We start from the raw sequence: 21,203 nt of genomic DNA, 5'->3' as shown, positions 1-21,203 counted from the left end.
GTTCTTCTCTACGGAATAGAAGCACTCACGCTGACAGAAAAGCTGGCTAAGACACTCAACGCCAACTACGATGCACTCCTCCGCTACACTGTAAAAAATCTGGTAGATTTACTGGAAAATCTCTGTAAATTTTGCAACGAATTACCGGTAGCTGCCAATAACTGTTCGTAGCTTGTAATTTCACATTTTGATATGTAATATTACCTCAATTTAGCTCTAAAGTCAAGTTACCAGAATTTCTTCGCAAAATTACTGACAGTTACTCGTTGCTGAAGTTTACCAGGCTATTGGCAAAATTGATTAGCTTGAAAATCTCTGCAGTCAATGTATACGTGGAACTGAATGTTACTGATATCATTCTCGTGGTGATTTGACCTGATTCAACCTCGTTCGCGAGACTGGGGTCTGTCATACGAAAATTGTTGGCCCTAGTACCAATTTCAGTATAGTACATAGTAGGGTAAAAGAAACAACTGACAATCGTAAATAGCCACTATATTATAATATATGGCTATACGGCCGGTCTCGCTGGTTACATTCGTTGTCACGGATATGACTGATGAGTTAGAATATCACTTTAGGATGTATAATATTGTTCGGGAAACTAGAAATATAAGCGCCGCATGCAAGTTGACCATTCGTTGATGGCGAACAAGGCGACCTGTAATAGGTCACATTAGGTTACCGTAACGCGTTACTGCTTTTTCTGAGATTCGTAGTAAATAACCAACGCACAACTGTGACATCACAAGCAGCGTCTGGTTAAGTAAGTAGGGTAAGTAGTGACAACACATGGAATAAATATCAATTTATACGCAATTAGATGGAAAAGAAAGGGATTAGATGTAATGATAAATGTTTCTGTATGAAAAAACGACCTAAATCAAACATTATAACGCAGTGGCCAGTAAATATTATTGGTGGCATGTCAGCGGATGAATACCACTTATTTCGAAATCGTTAGAGTGGCGTATCGTCGTCTGGCCATTATTGAGATTTGAGCAAAGGGTGGAGCGAAGCTTGTTGAACTGAGGAAAGTGGACACGATCGTTGAAGATTCCTAGGAATGCTGATTGGGATACGCATCGTAAAAGGTACTACATAGTATTCGTTACCGTGAATATCTACGACTGTGCGCACCACCGGAATGACTTTGATTTCATGATTGAAATACTTCATTCGCCGCATTCTCTGTTCTATTCTGGGATGTTAGTTGACCTATATACTGACCTGCGACACCACATACTCTGCCACGGAGTAGTTGAAACTGTTGGCAGGTTTATGTCATTTTTGGGCCATAGCATAGAGATGTTTCCATCCACTGCTGGATTTGTTTGGCACACATGCCACCTCAAATGAGGAACCTTTTGCTTCAATACATAAGATCAGTGGTTCACAACCTGGGGAACGCGAGAAATTGACTACCGTAAGTCTGTATGAATTCTGACTAAACATGTGTTTCGCAACCATTTTCAGAAGACGATTGTTGAAGATGAAACTTATTTCGTATTCAAGAAAGCTCGCCAAATTCAAACTCCAGCAGTCGCGCTCAACTTCATTTGAGCAAATTTTTGAAATTCTTTGAAGATTTCGAGGAATTCCCACGTGTAAGTCATTCATTACTTCATAGCTTTGGCAGTAGCCTAACGCTCGTTGCGCTGGGTAGCTGTTGTTAATAGCTGGCGAACTGCACTGCGTAAGACAGACTTGGATGCAATATAGGTTGCTCGGTTTCGCACTCAATTAAGCTACCCTATATCAACACAATTTAATTCAATTCAATTCCAAAACTGATCAAATTGGGCATGGCAGTACAGAACGACGCCTTGTTCTCTGTAGTCACTACCAGCATTAGGATTAGTCTCAGTGCAACCTACCTTGAAACAAATTGATGTCCTGTCCAATGTTTTTTTGCTATTTTCAAACAAGTTTGGGGAAATTTGTCAAAAATGTTAAAGACTGGAATACGTATTCAAACTTGGCGTAAGACATACCATATGTATACTATTAGATCAGGGATGGGCATTGGGCAACCTACTGCCGTGGATTGGAATTTGTGCGGCCGTCAGCACCTAATTCAATTAGTATGTATTAGCATCCGTCGACATGCAAATTTAAATTACTAATTCACTCCCAATTTTTTTTAGAGATTTCAATTATTCTTGAAATTTTCTTCGCGCTCCACGCAATTCAACATAACTTAATTTTTCGATTGTTCTATAGTAGCGTCCTTCTAAATCTGAGCAGGAATCGGAATCGTGTGCTCCTCACAAAATAAATTTTTTATGGTACATTTGGGCGATTTCAATATATTTCCACTACCGATACGATGGACAATCCTGATCGGGGGTCAAGAAATAACAGCATGCAATAAAGTGCATGACTAATAATAATTGGCCCACACGAAGATGCAATATCATTTATAACTTGCCCGCTGCATTTGATAAAGTAAGTCATGAATCTCTGCTATATCATGTAAAAGGCGGAGCCGTCACCACACAATGTACTAGTACAGGTACTTCAAATATTGTTATATTTTTGTTACCCTATTTATCTTAGTAGTCTTTATAATGTCATGTCTAGGTTAGGAACTTTGCTTAATATAGCGACTTACGCATGCATTCTTTTTAGTGGAACTGCAAGATACTAGCTACACAGAAGGAATGAGTACGAGAAAAAGAAACAACTGGGAGTTTGGCCGATGGTGGGAGACCACTCGTGTTACTGCATGTCTCCTAAAGAAGAATTAGACCTCCAGCAGCAATACTTTTCCATCGATAATCTTCTCATCGTGAATCATGAATGAATATACAGTTTGTACCAATGTCGTTTGGGGGTGTGAAGAAGCTTTTGCGATATTTTAGCATCGGGTTGCTTTGCGATAGGTATGGGATGTACGTGAATTTACAAGGTGGTATGTAATCCTGATTTACACAGACAGCATGTATGTAGGTAGGCGGTAAAATTACAGTCTGAGTGGCAAATATACAGGATAAAATGTAGATTGGATATGCCGGAGGTGACTGTAACATTACAGTCTGGCGTGTAAAGTGAGATTACCGGACGAGTGTAAGTTGAATTTGCATTGACTAACGGTAATGTTAAATTACCACGAAATGTCTGGCTACCGTGCTTCCAAACATTTCGCGGTAAATCGAGGTTTTTTTTTTTTTCAGTGTACGCACTCGGCATCCACCACCCGGAGCACATATCCACCAATGCTCTGCGCAAACTCACAAAAACAGTCCCATGCCGTTTGCTGGCTGCTGAACGACGCTTACGCTTAATCGGTCATCTAGTGCGGCATCAAGACGATCAACCAGCCGCCGCCGCCATCATCAACCACATTCCGACGGAGCCATGGCGCAGAGGTGGCTGGAATAGAACCACATGGCGCTCAACAATAGAGACCGAGCTAGCGCAACGCGGGCTATCGCTCGAAGACGCCCACGACCGCCCACGATGGAGGCGCTTAATAAGGGCCGAAAACTCATTATCTTGATGTTCGTTTGTTTCCTGTTTTCTTTTGCCCTTTTATTTAATTGAAAGACGATATATATATATATATCAATATTCAACATCCAAGGGTCCCACTCAATGATTCGTAAATCTCATGTGGCCCTTAGGCCGAAAAGGTTGGCCCTCTGTATTAGGCAATTGAAACACCAATGGTCAGAAAAGGTTTCAGACACGAGCATAAATATGGTGTCGAATCAAGTAGGTATGATTTAACCAACCACTGTAAAACATCAAACGCCGTTGTATGACGATCCAACGTGGTTTCACTGCTCCGCACCAGCCTCTTAAATCTGTCAATTTCCGCAGCTAACTCCAGTTTAACAATACTGATCTTAATCGAAAGCTATTGTTGCCGCCCTGATTGCGGAAATACAATTTAAAAGCTGGTCAGGACAACGGAACCACCCCGAAATAACCGTCCAAGTCTGAAAATCGGCATTGATCCTAAGAATCGCTCGATACAATTTCCATTACCATGGTCTATTGGTCACTGTGTTGCGGTGTTGTTCGAAACAATCTGTCTTGACGGCTATTTCGAAGTGGTTCCATTGCCATGCTCAAATTTTAATTTGTGTTTTCGGAATCAGTGCGACACTAGCTTTCGATTGAGACCAGTTGATTATATTTGAGCTCTCGGGTCGCCAGCTATAGGACTAACAATTATACGCTGATTGTAGCCGACTGTGTACACCGTGTAGCCTCATTTTGCCGCTCCCTTGGAGCTGCCGCCCCTGGCGCAGAGCCATAACCGACAAATGACTGATACGCCGCTGCACACAGTAGGTATGATTAGAACAGCATAAAAGATCCCGTATCATTCCTGTATCTTTCTCCTTGTTTTCGGTGGGAAGATCTGGAATATTTCAAACATGGAACGACCAGCGTGTCAAGTACACGTCAATATCACCTTGCATCGGTGTAGAAAGATTAACGAATAGCCAACTTGAATTTTTTACACGGCTATCAGCAATGACATTATCACCTACGCAGTTGAAAACATGGGGCGTCGCGTCACCAATTAACCACATGAGGTGAATTTTAAAATCGAATTACTTTTTCGCGTGATGTTCCTGATTCCTACACCGAAAAAGTGAGAGATGCGTAAACAAGCAACCGGTTTGATCTGTCTCGTGGAAACAGTTGCCGCCATTATGCAACTGAAACTCTCCCACACGTTTCGTAAATATTATTCCGCATTTACCTAAATCAGGGGTCGGCAACTTTTTTCTAGTCACGGGCCAAATTTCGAATGCACCACCTTATGGCGGACCGGAATTTTCCCTAATACTATATTTAACGCTCATTCTGGTATATTACCCTACATTGCTGCAATCTCAATGATACAAATCACAAAAGACTGAAAAGAGCAAAACACATGTATGTACGCTTCAACACGCAGGATAAATGTGACACTTGGCGGCAGCTTGCTTTGTGAAAGGTTTTCAACTTCTGGTAACAAGTAAGATGAAGCAAGAGATGATATTCTTTTTCACCGCACCATCGAGATGCTTTGACGACGGAGTTGCGATGCGGCCGTGAGGTCATCTAGTATGCGGACCCGTTCTTTCTCATCCATGCTATCCGTGATTGCTGAGCGCCTAGCAGGATAGCGACGGGTACCAATTTTCGAGTCTTTGGTATGACCCGGCCGGGGATCGAACCCACGACCTAACGCTCGAGAAGACGGACGCATCACCGTTACACTATCTCGCTCCGTGGGCAAGAATCAGACCACATTCTAAAGGGGTGATGGAATACTTGATCTTAGCTTGCTCTTCGTGAATTTCATTGTTGAAAACGATTGCTCACATGTGAACGTGCTACCAAAAGTCGATGCCATTTCTTTTTCATTGCTGGTCAAGCTGGGATAAAGACCCATTGGCCATTTCAAAAACTACTCTTTGTCAGGGTCATGCAGCGATATGCTCTTTGTATGAAATTTGTCATTCAATTCAACTGCATTGCATTTCAAGAGGGCTAATTTCAAATTTTCAGGCAATGGTATTGGCGTCCACATTAAACGGAGTATACTGAGTAACCCGTTGCCATCCAGGTATAAAGACTTCTTTCTGAGCATAAATACTGATATTACTATGGATAACGATTAGGGTATACGTATACCAAACCAATTACCAACTCATGAATTGAGATAAGTAGTGTGCAAGCGAAATTATAGACTCAATTCTCTCAAATTTGCTCGAAAATATTTGCTATCGTTCTGACTTAATCAGAATTGTAAATAGCACCCTGGAGTGGAAGGTATACAAATGCACAAGGAGATTTACATATCGAATAAACGGCGCCGACCGAGATAACATCGTGAAACTAGATCCTAGCTAGAATCTTATAGATGCGTCCAGAAAAATAGCGGAACATCCAACGTAATTTGAGAAGCTATGGGATATATTGACAGATTATAGCGTGGAACAGGGCAACAACTAATAGCTAATACTCAATCGATGTAAATATACATCGTACGTACCAAAATAACGATCGTGCGAGCCGGTAATTTGGACAAAATTATTGCTCTGTAGAGCTTGGGTGAGAATATGGTTCTCAAGTCAGGAATTCACTGATTTAGCGGCCAGTGGTATGTCTGAAATATTACTGACATCTCCCCGTACTTACAAGTCCTCAAATCCATATATTCTACATCGTGAACCATAGACAAAGTTTCATCATTTTCAAAAATGGCTATTACACGAATCTCAATAAAGTCGTAAATGAGCTCGCAATAACCATACAGAGTAGAATTTCGGCGAACGACATATTAGTTTGTAGCTTATAAGTAGGGTGAGATAAATATTCATTAAGATATCTGTTCTCTGGACAGCGAGCATAGAAAAATATTAGCGAAGATGCTCAAACAAACCTTATAGTTTGTCAAATGCATTTCAAGTTTTACGCTAAATGAATTCCGCTTTGAACTATTCCTCTCGTTTTCTTCGCAGCCCAACCAACGCCGAAACGAATGCAACGGGATCATATGATCCGGGAATTTCGATAGGGTTCTTGACGGCCCGAAAATTGAACGAATCGAGACCGGCTATTTTGGGAAGACATTTTGGTAGAAAAGGAATGGTGCGAACCGTTAAAATCACCGGATGCTTTGATAGTTTCCGATGCTAATATTCTAGATATTCCCGTTGCGATGCAAATCACATATCGAGTTATCACCGACGGACATAACAGCAATTCATTCATCGATCTAGATACCATTCACATTCCGACGCAGGATCCTACGATTGTGATCCTCAAACAAAAGATACTCCAGTGCGATTGTGCAGATTACTAGAAATCGCTATAGAGGGATCAATAATTGCAGTTGCAATAATCTAGAAATACCAAGTCGCTCTTTGGTAATTTGACAACAAAACGAACCCTATAGCACACCCACTCACGATCAGAATGCCCACTATGATGCAATCGATTTCTTTTTTGATGACAGTCACGCTTATTCAACTTTCACAAGCGTCGTTGTCCACAGGAAATAATTATATCCAAGAAAACCAAAGAATATATATTATGGAACGAAACTCGAATGAAGAATATGGATATACTGTTAATACCGTATTTCGCAAGGCACTTTACGTATGCAGAAAGTTCAAATGTGAGGAGATAGGCCTACAGAAGAGTAATTGAATCAATGCCGACTATAGGTCTTTCTTTCGTACCATGATATACAGGCAGTTCGTCACTACACCGAAATAACACAGCGACAATGCGAAAAACACCATCGTCGTAACGCACAATATTTGCAGTTGAATATTTGTACAGCGACAGGAATGAAATGATCGAATTGTTGTATAGATGGACTCACGTGTCTGGCAATCGTCTTCTCCTGGACCCCAGCACGATCCGTTGCACCTCTTATGACAAGGTTCACCTATAAGGTAATAGTGATGGTATCAGGATATTAAAACAGACATAGGTCTACTGATTAATTAACAAATAATCTCTCACGAATATTGAAAAATACATAGGTTTTTAAAGCTTAATTGGCGATTCTGCATTATCTCTGTTGGTGGATAATTGACGCTGCTTCTAGGGTTGCATTTAAAACAAACATGTTTAAAACAAGGTCCTTGTCCAACACATGTTTTTCATTGTTATTTTTGTTTTTAAGCCATATTCAATCGAATATTCAATTGTGACATCATAGGGAATTGACATTTACAATTGAAAATATAGGGTTCAATTCTAGTGAATGAGCGCCGTAATTCTCCCTCCACTCACTCCACGAAACTGGACTCGCTTGTCTTCACGTAACATGTAAGAGAATGCAACTTCTAACAAAAGGAACGCCCAAAGATAATTTCGCGAGAAACGAAGGTGAACATGATATCCTACTTAGAAAACATCAAGTAGTCACGTTGAATTTCTAATAAACTTGCAAGCTTTTGTTTCATCTATATCGGGTGGATATTTGATAAATCAGTCGATTAGATAGCTTCGAAAAGCTCAACAGATATTGGAAGACAAGTGAGCAGTATTTGGAAAGTGAGCGCTCAATACCCTAATTTGAATATTATCTTGGACGACGCTCAACACAATGGTAAAAGCAGGGTTGCCATACCGTCCTTATTTCTAAGATTTGTCCTTATTTTTAAGGCCCACGTCTTAGAAAACTCTACTGTCCTTGTTTCAAAGAAAGGTCCTTTTTTTCGACTTGCGTCCTTATTTTGTCTTATTTTCAACAACTATCGAATTTCAACTTCGATCGTTTTCCTCTGGTATCTGGGTTGCATAATATTTTAAAATTATGAGTTTGCGGTGAGATTTTATGACATCATCAATGAAAGGAACTCCAGTGGCGTACACACCACAGGATTTGACTTCTAAGTGGTGAGATAGCTAGGGCAGTGAGTGGTATATCAGTTTCGGCTCTACCAAGCTATCGCAGCGGACTTTATATTAGCAGTAAACAGCAGCACTAGCTTTCTGCTATTTAGTCTACAGCAGAATAAGCCGTGGGGAAGGCAGCATTTATTTCGTAGGCCTACTGCAAAAAGGGCGCAGTGCAGTCGACACTTGGGTTAAAGAGTACTAAAGCTGTAAATCATTGATTAATTTATCTAAATTGTATTGCATGTATAGTTTTAGCTACTAAGAAGGCTAAATCTGATTAGTTAAAATGAGCAGGCGTAAAAATGTTTTTCGTGACGATTATGAGGGAGAGTTCAAATGTATCAAACGAAGATTGAAGGGCGAGTGTTTCGCACATTGCAATATTTGCAATTGTGACATTAACCCGGTGGCCATAGGAAAGACCTCTATTTCATCTCACATTGATACCCCAAAACACATGGAGTGTATCATAATGATCAATTCGAGCCAGACGATGAATATATTTTTCACAACGAGTAACGACCACAGACTATAAGCCAGCTGCTGCTGAGGGTACCTGGGCATTCATCCATACTGTCAAACACCAGCAATCATTCCTTTACAACGATTACACATCGCATTTGTTCAAAGCAATATTTCCCGACTTCAACATCGCAAAGAAGTTTGCTTCGGCCTGGACCAAGACTACGAGCATTGTTACTGAAGTTCTTGCTCCGTGCGCTCAAAAATGATTTGTCTAAACTTGATGCACAGCCTTTTCCATCTTTGGTTGACGCCTCTATTCAGAACGAGATGAAGAAGTTTGGTTTATCACCCTATGGGGCCCCAGACCAACGTTTTTTTGGGGGGTGGCTGACGAAGTGCAGTTTCGGTCCTGAGTAAAGGTAAACCTCGACCTGAGCTGTCGTGAAATCCATGGAGCACCTTCTAATAACAAGGAGTTGCTGGAGCAGGATGTTTCTTGCGAAAAGTATGGAATGTGATATGCCACGGCATGTATAAATACAAAGTATGTACAAAACGCTTTTTAATGCTAATCCAAATTTTCGACTGTCCTTATTTTTGAGTCCATGTCGATGGCAACCCTGGGTAAAAGCCTGACCGCCAACTTCAAACATTATACATCTGACGCCGAGAACGTCCGCAGTATGATGTCATAATTCAAATCAATGATTAAAAATTCTTGTTAGAATAACGATATCAATTCTGCACTTGAGAGTATAATGGGTACGCGTAAGTTGAAATCCGAGATTTCAGTGTAAAGCATGTTAGGGCTCGCTCCCCTGACAATAAGCTCACGTTCACATTTGCGTAACATCGTACGGCGTATAGGGCGCGTGAAGCATTTCTTTAGTTTCTTTCCTTTCTCTACTCTTCTCTCGTTTGCTCTTCGCGTAAAGAGCCTCTTCTCCCTCGATTTTGACGCAGACGCGGAGACAGCGATTCGTACGCGCGTATTGTTGACTTGACGAGTTCATTTGTGAGAAGGCGTATATCCCCGGTTAATAACTACGGTTATAAAGTGATTCATCACCGAAATAATGTTGGTACCGAAATGCAGAGACTAATGGATACACAATAAAATAAATGGAATTATCAACTCAATTTATGTGTCATGATAAACCCTGTGATTCAGCAACGCAATGTGACATATGAATACATGCATTTCCAACACAGTATCAGGATTAGCCTTATTTTTACTACGTAGTTAGTCGGTCTTTATTAATATTTTCATCATTCCAACGCACCACAAAACTGCGATACAATGAACAGATAGGAATGTGTCGAAACAACTTGGAGTAGTATTTAAGATCAGACACCCACCTTTGCCTAGGTGAAGTAGAGAAGAGGCATGCACACTAAATGAAAAGTAAAGCAGAGAATATAAGACGCAAGCGACAAAATGAGGTGGCATGTGGCGGAAGGCGAGGTCGATGTTAGATCGTGGTCCTGTAAACCTGAAGGCTGACTAGTATGCATCGCTTACAGTGGATATTGATAATTTAGAGGACACAGCTGGCCTGGCCAACCGACGCACAAGATAAGATAAGATAGATACAGATTTGACCGACCTCGCATTGGAATCAATCTAGAATACTATACGGGAGACATCAGTGCAAAAATACAAAAGGCTTATGTTACTCTTTGATCACTTTAGGGCAGAGTCGCCGTGAAATCATAAAATGGGTGCCTTTCGGTTACCTTTTCCGTTTAGAAGAAATCGACATTGGTCGAAACTTGTATCAGAGACAGAACCACACCTATGGTAGGTTTATTCCCGAATTAATATTCCTTGAGTGGTAAACATGGGTCTTGCATATTCAAATGAGATGTAACGAACCAGATATTGGAAGATGCATTTCCGAAATTACATTCATCGTATTGAGTCAAACGCAGCGCTCTATCAATTATGCCGGACCGGTATTGTGGAACAGCATCTCGCCAGCTATCCGACAGTCGTCGAGCATGTCCACATTCAAATCGAAATGCAAGCAATTTCTACTGGATCAATGCTAGTCTGCCCTCAGGATTATCGCACCACAATCTGACATGTCGAACTCGTCAACCGACACATGCACCGGGCTACTCAAGCAAGGAAATCATTTATTACTGGTCCAATTCTGCTCAGCAACTGATTGATTCGCATTGTATTTATGAGTGTAGTGATTGATATTGACCATAGAGAAAATGGTTGAAAAATTCTAATTTTTTATAGCACTCAAAACCAGTTTGCGTTGATAATCTTAGATCCTACCGCAAGATTATTGTAATCGCTATAATGTTTTATTCATACTTAAGGGGGTTTGGGTCTATTGCAGAAAACACTGCTTTGCTTCATGTGTCACAATCACCAGTAAGCTTGCGAGTTTGTAAGAGCACTGAGTAGTGAGTACAGGTATACGTGTCTCTAGGAAGTTCAACAGGTTACATTTCAAGCCTCGTTATCAGTCAATGGTGATTCCCTATCAAGAATGATACCTATATAAGGCGATTCGATACGGAATGTCCTAATCTCCGAAAATATCTACAAAATTGTTTGCAACAATCTTCTACACGTCATGGTTACAATCTCCTTTGACCGGTAACAATACTATTTCACAATATGAAAATATCGAATCGGTAGAACAAATCCCTCATTTGTTTCTCTGCCTCCAACCCTTAACTCTAAAACGCACGCCACCAACGAAGAACATTAACCCGTGCTTTGATGTACCAAGAGTTCGAATGGAAAGTTGTACAAACGACAAAACCAAGTGACCGCGAAGCGACTTATAATATCTGCATCCTGCGAAATGTCACATTACGCATCTTGACTCAATTGCGAATACGAAGCGAAACTTGAACAGTCAATACCTAAATTGGACTTTCAGCTATTCCATTATGGTTCCCCGAGAAGGTACTCACAGGTTATGGCCGGATCTCTTGTGTTGTTAATATACACGGACCATCCATCCTTTTCTTTTGCGGTCGGATTGATGATGTCCGACCAGTTGATCGTGTCGACGTAACAGATAAAATGGTTCTCGGTGAAGTGGATGTTTCCGCGTTGAATTTCAGTCAAAGACTTGAGCCTGGGAAAAAATGATACTTTTAATATTTTCGCGCGAATCTAGAAGGAGATGGAACAACGAGTGGTGTGCTATGTTATAAGCCAGGAATACTACTCAACTATATTTAGCAAACGTCCATCTATAGAAGTTTAAAATTTGGATGAGTCCGTTATAACTCTCGTGAAATAATGTACATGTACGTACATGTCATACAAATGTTATACGGTGAAACTATACATAAAATCCGGGTCAGCGGTATTACCAAAAGCAACAACCGATATACATTTATTGTTCGGTTGGTCAAATCAACAATAATGGAACTAATGAAATACTGAGACAGATAAGGTCCGGATCCAAGACCGAAAAGGTCCGCCAGTGTAGTAGCCCTGGTACAGGCCGTGGATGGAATGCAAATATTTTGCTATGCGCAAACCCCATTTACTTTTGTATCATACAATTAGCAGCATGCGTATTATATCGAATTAACGGTAGGACAAGGTATGGAAAATGTCAACTATGCGACCATTCCACAGTGGCGTAGTAATACGAATGACGGAAAGATGTTAAAATTACGAAAGCGGCATCAAGTCCCTCATGCGGACATGACTGTATAGTCCAGTGGTTCTCAACCTTTTTGACATCGAGGCACCCTTCGAAAATGAAAAATAGTTCGCGGCACACTAGCACAGTAGTTCGCTACATTTTTCAACTTACGGCATCTGTAAACTGCCAGAATACTGCATAGTCACACAGGCGCCGCCATGTCTGCTCTTCTCTGCCATCAATCATTGTGCTGTGTAAAACTGAATTCAGCCTTTAAAGCACGCGATGGCATGACAGCAATTTTGATTTGTCATATGAGCAAACTTCAAATCGAGTTTGATTTAGTATTGATCGTCTGCTATAGACTAGAATTATTTAGCACATAATTTCAAAATTTAGAATCTCTCGCGACACACTTGCGAGACGTAAATGGCACACCGGTTGAGAACCACTGGTATAGTGTATAAACTATAGAATGTAAACATGGAATGTAAACATAAAATGTAAATATGGAATGGCAACGACTGATTTTGCAGCTTCGTTCCCCTTCGCTGAAGCTTTACTCAGACTTATTTGACGGCAGCTACTGTAGGATTTCTGGCAATCCAAAAGTTGTCTTCCAGAGCTCAGAATTTACTGAATCTGGTCTTGATCGATAGCTACTATCGCATTGATTCCGAAAATATCAATCAAAATATGTTAACTAGAGTTACCATATTTTGGAATCGGCAAAGGAGGACATTTTTACCAAATTATAAAAGTTTATTGATCGAAATTGAAAACAGCTGATTCTGAAATATCTACTGGTAATCTTGGTGTGTTGACTCAAAAAAAGGGTCATTACTTTGACTCGATTCCTGAATTACCCACTTTTACGTTACTTCTGTGGTGTTTACTGAAAAAAGGTAATCACTTTCATTCGACTCCCGAATGACCCGCTAGAACGTCCACATTACCTCTTATTTCATGTCATTTATGTCGATTTTCACTTGACCCTGTCCATTACCCTAGCTGTAAAAGCTCTAAAGGAGGACGAATTGCACAAAAGAAGGACATTTAGGCGTCCTCGCAGGACATGTTTAATTTCCTCAAAAAAAAGGACAAATCCTCCTAAAAGAGGAAGAGGACGTATGGTAACCCTAAGTTAATATTCCCTAGTCTTGACGCAGAGATTGCTGAACGGCGCCCGGATACGCTGGTGTAAGTCCCGGTGAGTGAGAGTTTTCTGTTCATGGTAAGGGGCGGAAACCCTGCCGAGTGCTCTGAATGTCTATAGGTGAAGAAATCAAACTTTGCGCGGATAAACGACGGGAGTAAGTGGTAGCCCGTCGCATTAATCAGTACCCAAGAAGTAGCTCTTAATTTCAAAAAGGTTGGTGACCCCTGCGCTAAACTGTGAACGAAAATCGTGTAGTCGCGGATTTCCACCATAGCGTAGGGTGTGAATCGCGTAAATAGCAATTTCTGGTACCAAATTATGCGAAATACATGTGTGTAGAATAAGTGTATTACGTAAATTCTTATACCATAGCGTGCAAATCAGGTCATCAGCACTTCCCGGCATCGAATTTTGCTTTCACATCTATTCCAATGGGTGATAACGCCTCAAATTCACCCATTCTTGTTGAGATATATCCCGGGGGTGTGGTGGATTCTTTTGCGACCACCTGAAGTACTCCCAAAAAGGTGGTACACATAAGCAGAACCCAGTACACACTGGGATATATCTCAGTGGCTGTGGTTCTCAAACTGGATGGCGTGAGAGCATCTGAAGGGGGCGCAAAGCTGCGGTCAACTGGGCATTTTTTTTCAATTCTCCCATTCATAGCTAGTTATTACTCTGTGTATAGTCGTAATTTAATATTTGAGAATTCTCTCATCAACAGCCATCACTTTCCATGCCATCAAACCATCCGTTGGGATTGCTAGTATTATATTTGCATTTTGTGATATGTCGATAAGGGTGGGCTCGAAATTTTTCATAAAAAAAGTTTGAGAACCGCTGCAATAAGGATTGGTGTAATAGACTCGTTTTTACCCATTGGACACCAGAAAGTGCGGATTAATACCCCACGCTATGGCGGAGATCTGGTAAATACACTTATTTTATTTTCCACTCATGAATTTATACGCTGTATATATCTTTTGGATAAGTTAGATATATTGTTTCAGTTAATTTCGTTTCATTTCAGCCTGCATGACCGAGATATGTCTACGAGAAGCACAAATCATTGATATAGCATGTAAAATGTAATGTTATGTTTGATTCTATATGATAAAACTGCATAACGTACCTTAATCTAACTGTACATTCAACCCCGAAATCAATTTTCTAAAGTATGACCTATGTCGCGCGATGCCGTCAATGTAAAGCTTAGTCATAACTAAAAATACGGCTGCAAGAGAATGGGGTCGAACTCGAAAGTGTTCTCATTGACACGATTTCATTTTGTAGCAATAGAGAAATCATTACAGTGTATGTCCCCTCAAATCAAGTGCACCGATATGTCAAACTAACAGTGAACAAAATAACCGAAAGATTACTCACCCGATCGCTCTGAGTCCAACTAACGGCAGAGCTCTATTGATATTTGCTGTTACGTAAAGGGCGTCCCTGTCATGATACAATTCTTGGCCGCGAATAATCATCAAGTTTTCAAGTGGTACGTAGTCGACCTTGTTCATCGATATGATTACGTATCCGGTGACGATTTCGATGTCCTGTAATATGCATGGAACCGGTCAGTACTGTAGATTCAGGTTGGATATCAGCAATGCCACGTCTAGATTCGGCAGCAAACTATCTTATACCACCATATATATGGTGGCTGAATATACATTGTGGCACAGTAATCTTTTAAACCAATGGTGACTTGAAGTAAAGTAGTAAATATCGATATGACTATGAGATATTGATTGTCATACATTACATCCGACTACGTTACAAACGAAAACAAGAAAGGGGAATTCGAAATATCCCCAGAGGTGATCAAAGTAGTCAAGAAAGCTACTCAAGTAAAAGTAGAAGTCGCGACGAAAAAATATATTCAAGTACAAGTAGAAGTACTTCTTCCATAAGGAACCTAAAACTACTTGAAGTAGAAGTAGAATTGACATTAAATCTACTCAAGTAAGTAAGTAGTTGTGAAAACGATCGAAATTCGTTCGCATGTATTGTCAAAAGCTGCAAATTGAGCTATGCGAACGGTGCCATATTGATGCATACCAGGAGGTATCCAATTTTCGACAGCATAAGCATTCGTCAGCATGATGGGATGAAAATGATAGTATTGATATGGAAATACGATACTAATCCTCTGTTTACTGGAACAGCACGTTTTAGAAAATATAATTGTATGGCGCCATCCCCCATATGATAAGGTCCATAGTTAGTCGGAGAGCAATCCCGAGAAGTTGTATCGGATACGGTATAAACACTTGGCTCGATTAGTAAACGTTAATAGAAAATATGATGGATCGTAGAAATGCCATATTGTGTAGGTTTATTTCCGGAATTATAGGCATTACTACACTTGCTTCTTGAGGTGACGAGTGCCAATGGGTGAGGTGACGGCTGCAGCGCCAATGGGTTGCGGGTTCGAGTCCGACCGAGGTCGACTCCAGAATTCCTGCATATGTGTTGGAGGTTGATCTAGGCTCCTCTTCACCATCTCATCAGTGCAAGCGGTGTCTTATAAAAAGCCTAGAAGTAGGGCGTGCTACAAGTCGGCAGTTACGGAATATAAATGAAGAATGTCGACCTGGTGTAAATGACCATAGCAGTCGACAAACACCGTGAATACCATCGGTGGCGAGATAGCGCAGTGGTATAATCCGCGACTGCAACACCAATGGGTGCGGGTTCGGGTCCGACCGAGGTCGACTTCCTAATTCCGATAATTAAGTGTTGGAGATTTACCTATCGGCTCCTCCTCGCCACCTCATACGCGCAAGGGGGTGTCTTATAAAATGCCTAGAAAGCCGTGCAATAAGTCGGCAGTTACGGAAAAATAAGAAGGATATCGGCCTGGTGTAAATGACCATAGTAGTCGACAAAATGCCCCCCCCCCCCCCAAAAAAAAAAGAAAATCATGAATTACTCAATCAAACCAACAACACTAGCTTTTATACTTCAACAAGTAGGTTATGTTCTCCAGACCAAGGAATGATTCTGGGAATTGAAAGAGAAATATAAATACTACTTCTAAAAGCAGAAAATGTATTCCAGAAAGTTTCAAAGGTGGTATGCTAAAATAGGTCTAAAACTAAAAAAGTCGGAATCCAATTTTCTAGATTGCTAGATTACTCATGATATGATATGATAAGTAAATGGTAGATTGCGACACATCAGTTTCAAACGTTTTGATGAGCCATATATACTGTGATAAAATATTTCATATAGACGACAATGCTGTGTGAACGGAACCACGCAACCCGCTACCTAAATTATATTCACCGATACTTTCGTGAAATCATATTGATCACTCCATATCCACTGTGCGCGCAGCGCGACGAAAATTCTGGACTTTGTTCAAGTTTTATGAAGATTAAATGGTGATAGTCGGTGAAAACAGCCCCGAAATTCCTCAGACTATTTTTCGTATCGGAGGATTAAACTACTTTTACTTGACAAACTGGAAATAGCAAAAAGTAAGTAAGTAGATTACAAAATATTACGAAGTAGAAGTTGAAGTAGCGAAAATCAGATCCACTTGAGTAAGTACCAGAGGTAGAGGAAAACTACTACGAAAAAGTAGAAGTACTTCGTTACTGACCCCCTCTGAATATCCCACAGAATATTTAAGAGCTTCAACATGAGAAGGGGTGATAATTGAATAGGTATGTAATTATACTTTTTAGGATTGTGCTCACATATTAGGATATTACCAAAAGCACCGTAAAACATAGCACTTTTCCTCCATGCATATTATACCATTAGGAGGAGATATTACTAAAGAAGCCAAAAACCTTTATTTCAACAATTCTTGCAAAACGAGCCTAAATGCTTAATGGTTACGTGCTGTTTCATTTCAAAATAATACCTTCACAAACGAGATGTTCATATTCTCTGGGATTCCAGTAATTTCCAAGTTTCCGTCAACGTACGTGCACTTGGTGTATTTTTTAACAAGTCCGTAGTAATGTTGCAGGAGATCCATGGGATAAAACAATCCCGCATTTGTGCCCATGCACTCTTTTCGTTCTATGAAGCAATGGGGTAATTCAACTAATGAGTCATTATATTATTAGTATGTTGCAACGGTGTCCGGTCAATACCGAGAAAACTAAATTTGCCATACAGCTGAAATTTCCCGGATATGTCCGGGATTTTACTGTTCAATCTGCGTCCGGATGGCAATTCTAAAATATGCCTGAATGCCCGGAATTTTGAAAGCTTGAAGAAGTCTAGAAATTCTTTGGTAAATCAACATAAACAATATTAGTTTTCAGCAGATGTATGTTAATTGAAATTTTTCCTTGAGCTGCCTGCGTGCGATTTGGAGTTACATATATTGAAGTTAATATGATGTCCACCGCCATAGCAATGAATACAATCAAAAATAAATAAAATTAACCATCATTTACTGAAATAATTCTCATTGTAATCGCAATTATAAGATAACAGTACATTCCTAGAGTTGGTTAATAACGTTTAGATGCTTCAGTCAAGGACAGTGGTTCTAATTGGGGGTCGTTTGCCTTTATTCTGTGGATCGAGAAGACGTTGAACGTAATCAGCTTCCAAAATAGACCGTGGATAAGTCTGGGCAAAGGTGCTGACCTTTTTAGTAATTAGCTTATCAAATTTTGAGCTGGGCGTCGGAGCATTTTCAAATTGGAAATGTAGCCGCGACCATAAAAGGTTGAAAACTACCTGATTTGCTACCTGCTAGTGCGGACCGTCATTTCGGCTCCTAAATAGCCTTATTCGTGTGACATGAACATGACTTAACGGTATACAATTACGATCACTGATCTACCGCTAACTCCGAACACTTGGGCGGAGGTATGATAAATTTGGGGATGTTGGGGACATTTTCGCCATGTCCATCTCTGACTATGTGAAGGTTTTTAGGGAAATTATTTAGATATATTAGCTTTTTTGAATTTCTGCTGTCCGACATAAAGATATATGGCATTGACACCAGGGTTGCATGAGCACCAGAAAACACAATATTTCAAAGCAGACACATATGATCCAATCGTTCTCGTGACATTGCAACAATTTCTGTATTATTCACGAAGACTAACTGAGTGTGCAATTGTTACTGCACTGCATGACTTTTTTTATTTTGGATAATGGCATACTTTAGGATCCTTCTTGAGCTACATATAGGCATTTGCCATTTACTTGACTTGTAACGGTATCATGGCAATGCCAATATCACGGTAACACACAAAGCTACCGAAAGTAGGCCTACGAAGAAAATGCTGTTTCTCCTGTTCAAAAGTGAGATACCTTTTCTACCTTGCCAAGTAATCTTTTCTCACTCCATAACAGAGGTCTCAAATGTAACAGACCTCCGTCTGTAGTTGATCACACACGATTCTACAACTGCTGCAGAGACATTATTATACGTCCGTCCGCCGAAGCGCCCAGAAGCCAAAGAGGAAGTGAAAGCACGATGCGATGATACTATAACTGACGTAAGGGGCAGTATAGAGCACGGCTGCCACATCAAACACGCGGCCCGCGGGCCTCATGCGGCCCGCCAGAGCATTTTGTGCGACCCGCGACGACATTTTAGATTTTTATTAATTTGACAAAATGTAAGTGTCACATATATCTTTTCAGGTTTTAAAGTGAAAATTCCCTCATTGCCGAAAGCCTTAAACTATTCATCAAACTTCACTACAAAATTTAAGTGTCACATATATCTATTCAGGTTTTAAAGTGAAAATTCCCTCTTAAACTGCTCCGAAAGCCTTAAACTATTCATCAAACTTCACCATCACATCAATTGCAAACGCTACCATGCAGTGGAACATTCACTATTTGCCACATTTCCAATTCATGATGACAAAACCGGACCCTTAGACGATTCTAGACTGAAATTTGTGAGTTGGACTTGGACGCGACCTTTCTTAGAATTACTCAGACTCGGGTCAACTCTATGGCAAAATGATAATGACTCGAGTGGACTTGAAGTGACTCGGAATGCCGTAAATTTGTTAGAACCATTGACGCAATAAACTAATCGCGCATCAGTAATAGATCAGAAGGTCGCAGCTTGGTATTTCGCTAACTAAGCATGTATAGTTATGGCAACCATTTGCAATCTGTTAGTTACATATTTGGTCGCTAAACCATGTTATTACGGCCACTTAAAGCTAGCGTAGGCTACCGAGTAGCTACCGAGTAGGCTACCGTAGTGGTACGCTCCAACGATGTAACAGCAATGGGGTGTTCGGCGTTCCGACATTTCAATCACTAGGACACATTCATTAATATATTTATATTATATTTATATTTTTTCTGCTCCTATATTTGAAGATATTTAGCCATGAGATTAATAGCCTACGTATCAGTAGTATACCCGAATCCTGGATTGGAATTACAATGCTCGACTTAAAAATGTTTTGATATCAGATCAGTCTCTATTATCAGTTTGTTGGATTCAAAATATTCATAGTAGCTGAAAATTATAACCTGATAGCTTTTATGATGGCATCATACATTTGTCCGCCCATCATGGTGTCTATATCTTATAGTTCATATATATCCAGTACAACAATTATATTCAAATAGTTATAAATGTGATTTTTCGTGCCAGGCCTAAATTGATACAAACGTAAATCACATTTTGACGATGCTTGTTTACTGTCAGTATGTTGGATCGACTAACTTTCAGTAGGAAAATTCATTCCCGCCAAATAAGGCCTACTTGAAAAGACATAGAATACCCCTATAAATGCTGCGGCCCGCGGCGCCGTCAAAACTGGAAAATGGCCCGCAAGCACATTTGAGTTTGAGACCTCTGCTCCATAAGGATGTTAAAAGTCACGAAGATTTCTATTCCAAGTCCCAAAGCTTATGTCAGATCAATAACTCGTGTTGATGGACTACTCTATACGTTCTGAATCAACTTCGATTTTAAAATCTTCACCATTTGGCCTGCTATCCCTAAGATCTTCATCTTGATCTAAATTATCGGGCGAAGAGTTTCAGGTTACACTGGATAAGCTGAATGGGGCATTGGACCTATAGCTGATAGTAGCCTAAATGTCACGTTTATTTTTCTTGCCATATCCTGCAGTTTGCATCAAATATGTTTGTGAAATATCCTCGGATGATTGCATCCTCTAACCAAAAATGGGTGAAAACATCGGCCTAGATCGATACCAGTACCTTTTCCTACATAATTCAATCGAGCCCTCGACTATATAACTTATTATATGGTAGAAGTATGAACGAAATGTTCATTCTCGGTGGTGTCCATTCTCGGTAATGTCCATTCTCTGTGCACTGAAAAAAAAATTTACCTCGATTTACCGCGAAATGTCTGGAAGCAGGGTGGCCAGCCACTTGGCAGTAATATAACATTACCGTCACTCAATGTAAATTCAACTTACAACCGTCCGGTAATCTAACTTTACATGCCAGACTGTAATGTTAGTCACCTCTGGTATATTCAATCTACATTTTCTTCTGTGTACATTTACCACCGAGACTGTAATTTTACCGCCTTACCTACCTACCTACCTACAACCCTACATGCTGTCCTTGTAAATCAGATTACA

The 21,203-nt window shown here is 40.3% G+C and overlaps 1 protein-coding gene and 2 long non-coding RNA genes across 3 annotated transcripts in view; 2 read left to right on the top strand and 1 right to left on the bottom strand.

The window, feature by feature from the left end:
* The window catches only part of LOC145455944 (receptor tyrosine-protein kinase erbB-4-like), a 30,878-nt gene extending 13,228 nt beyond the window's left edge, over positions 1-17,650 (bottom strand). The window contains exons 1-4 of the mRNA XM_080333974.1: positions 17,504-17,650; positions 15,010-15,182; positions 11,773-11,939; positions 7,340-7,405 (exon numbers count right to left, since the gene is read on the bottom strand). Of these exons, the coding sequence (XP_080190100.1) occupies positions 7,340-7,405; positions 11,773-11,939; positions 15,010-15,182; positions 17,504-17,650 (553 nt within the window). The remainder of the gene's footprint in view (positions 1-7,339; positions 7,406-11,772; positions 11,940-15,009; positions 15,183-17,503) is intronic.
* Positions 1-21,203, top strand: part of LOC145455708 (uncharacterized) — a 237,639-nt gene that overhangs the window by 127,874 nt on the left and 88,562 nt on the right. The window lies entirely within an intron of this gene.
* Positions 609-2,828, top strand: LOC145455671 (uncharacterized). Its single transcript, XR_013920388.1, has 3 exons — positions 609-1,094; positions 1,477-1,607; positions 2,632-2,828. It is a non-coding gene; the product is annotated as an uncharacterized LOC145455671 (long non-coding RNA).

Source organism: Botryllus schlosseri, chromosome 14 (assembly GCF_051294905.1).
Source record: "Botryllus schlosseri isolate E-star chromosome 14, Bs_hap1, whole genome shotgun sequence".
NCBI lineage: Eukaryota > Metazoa > Chordata > Ascidiacea > Stolidobranchia > Styelidae > Botryllus > Botryllus schlosseri.
The sequence above is the reverse complement of the archived record's forward strand: the minus strand, read 5'-3'. Positions and strand labels throughout refer to the sequence as shown.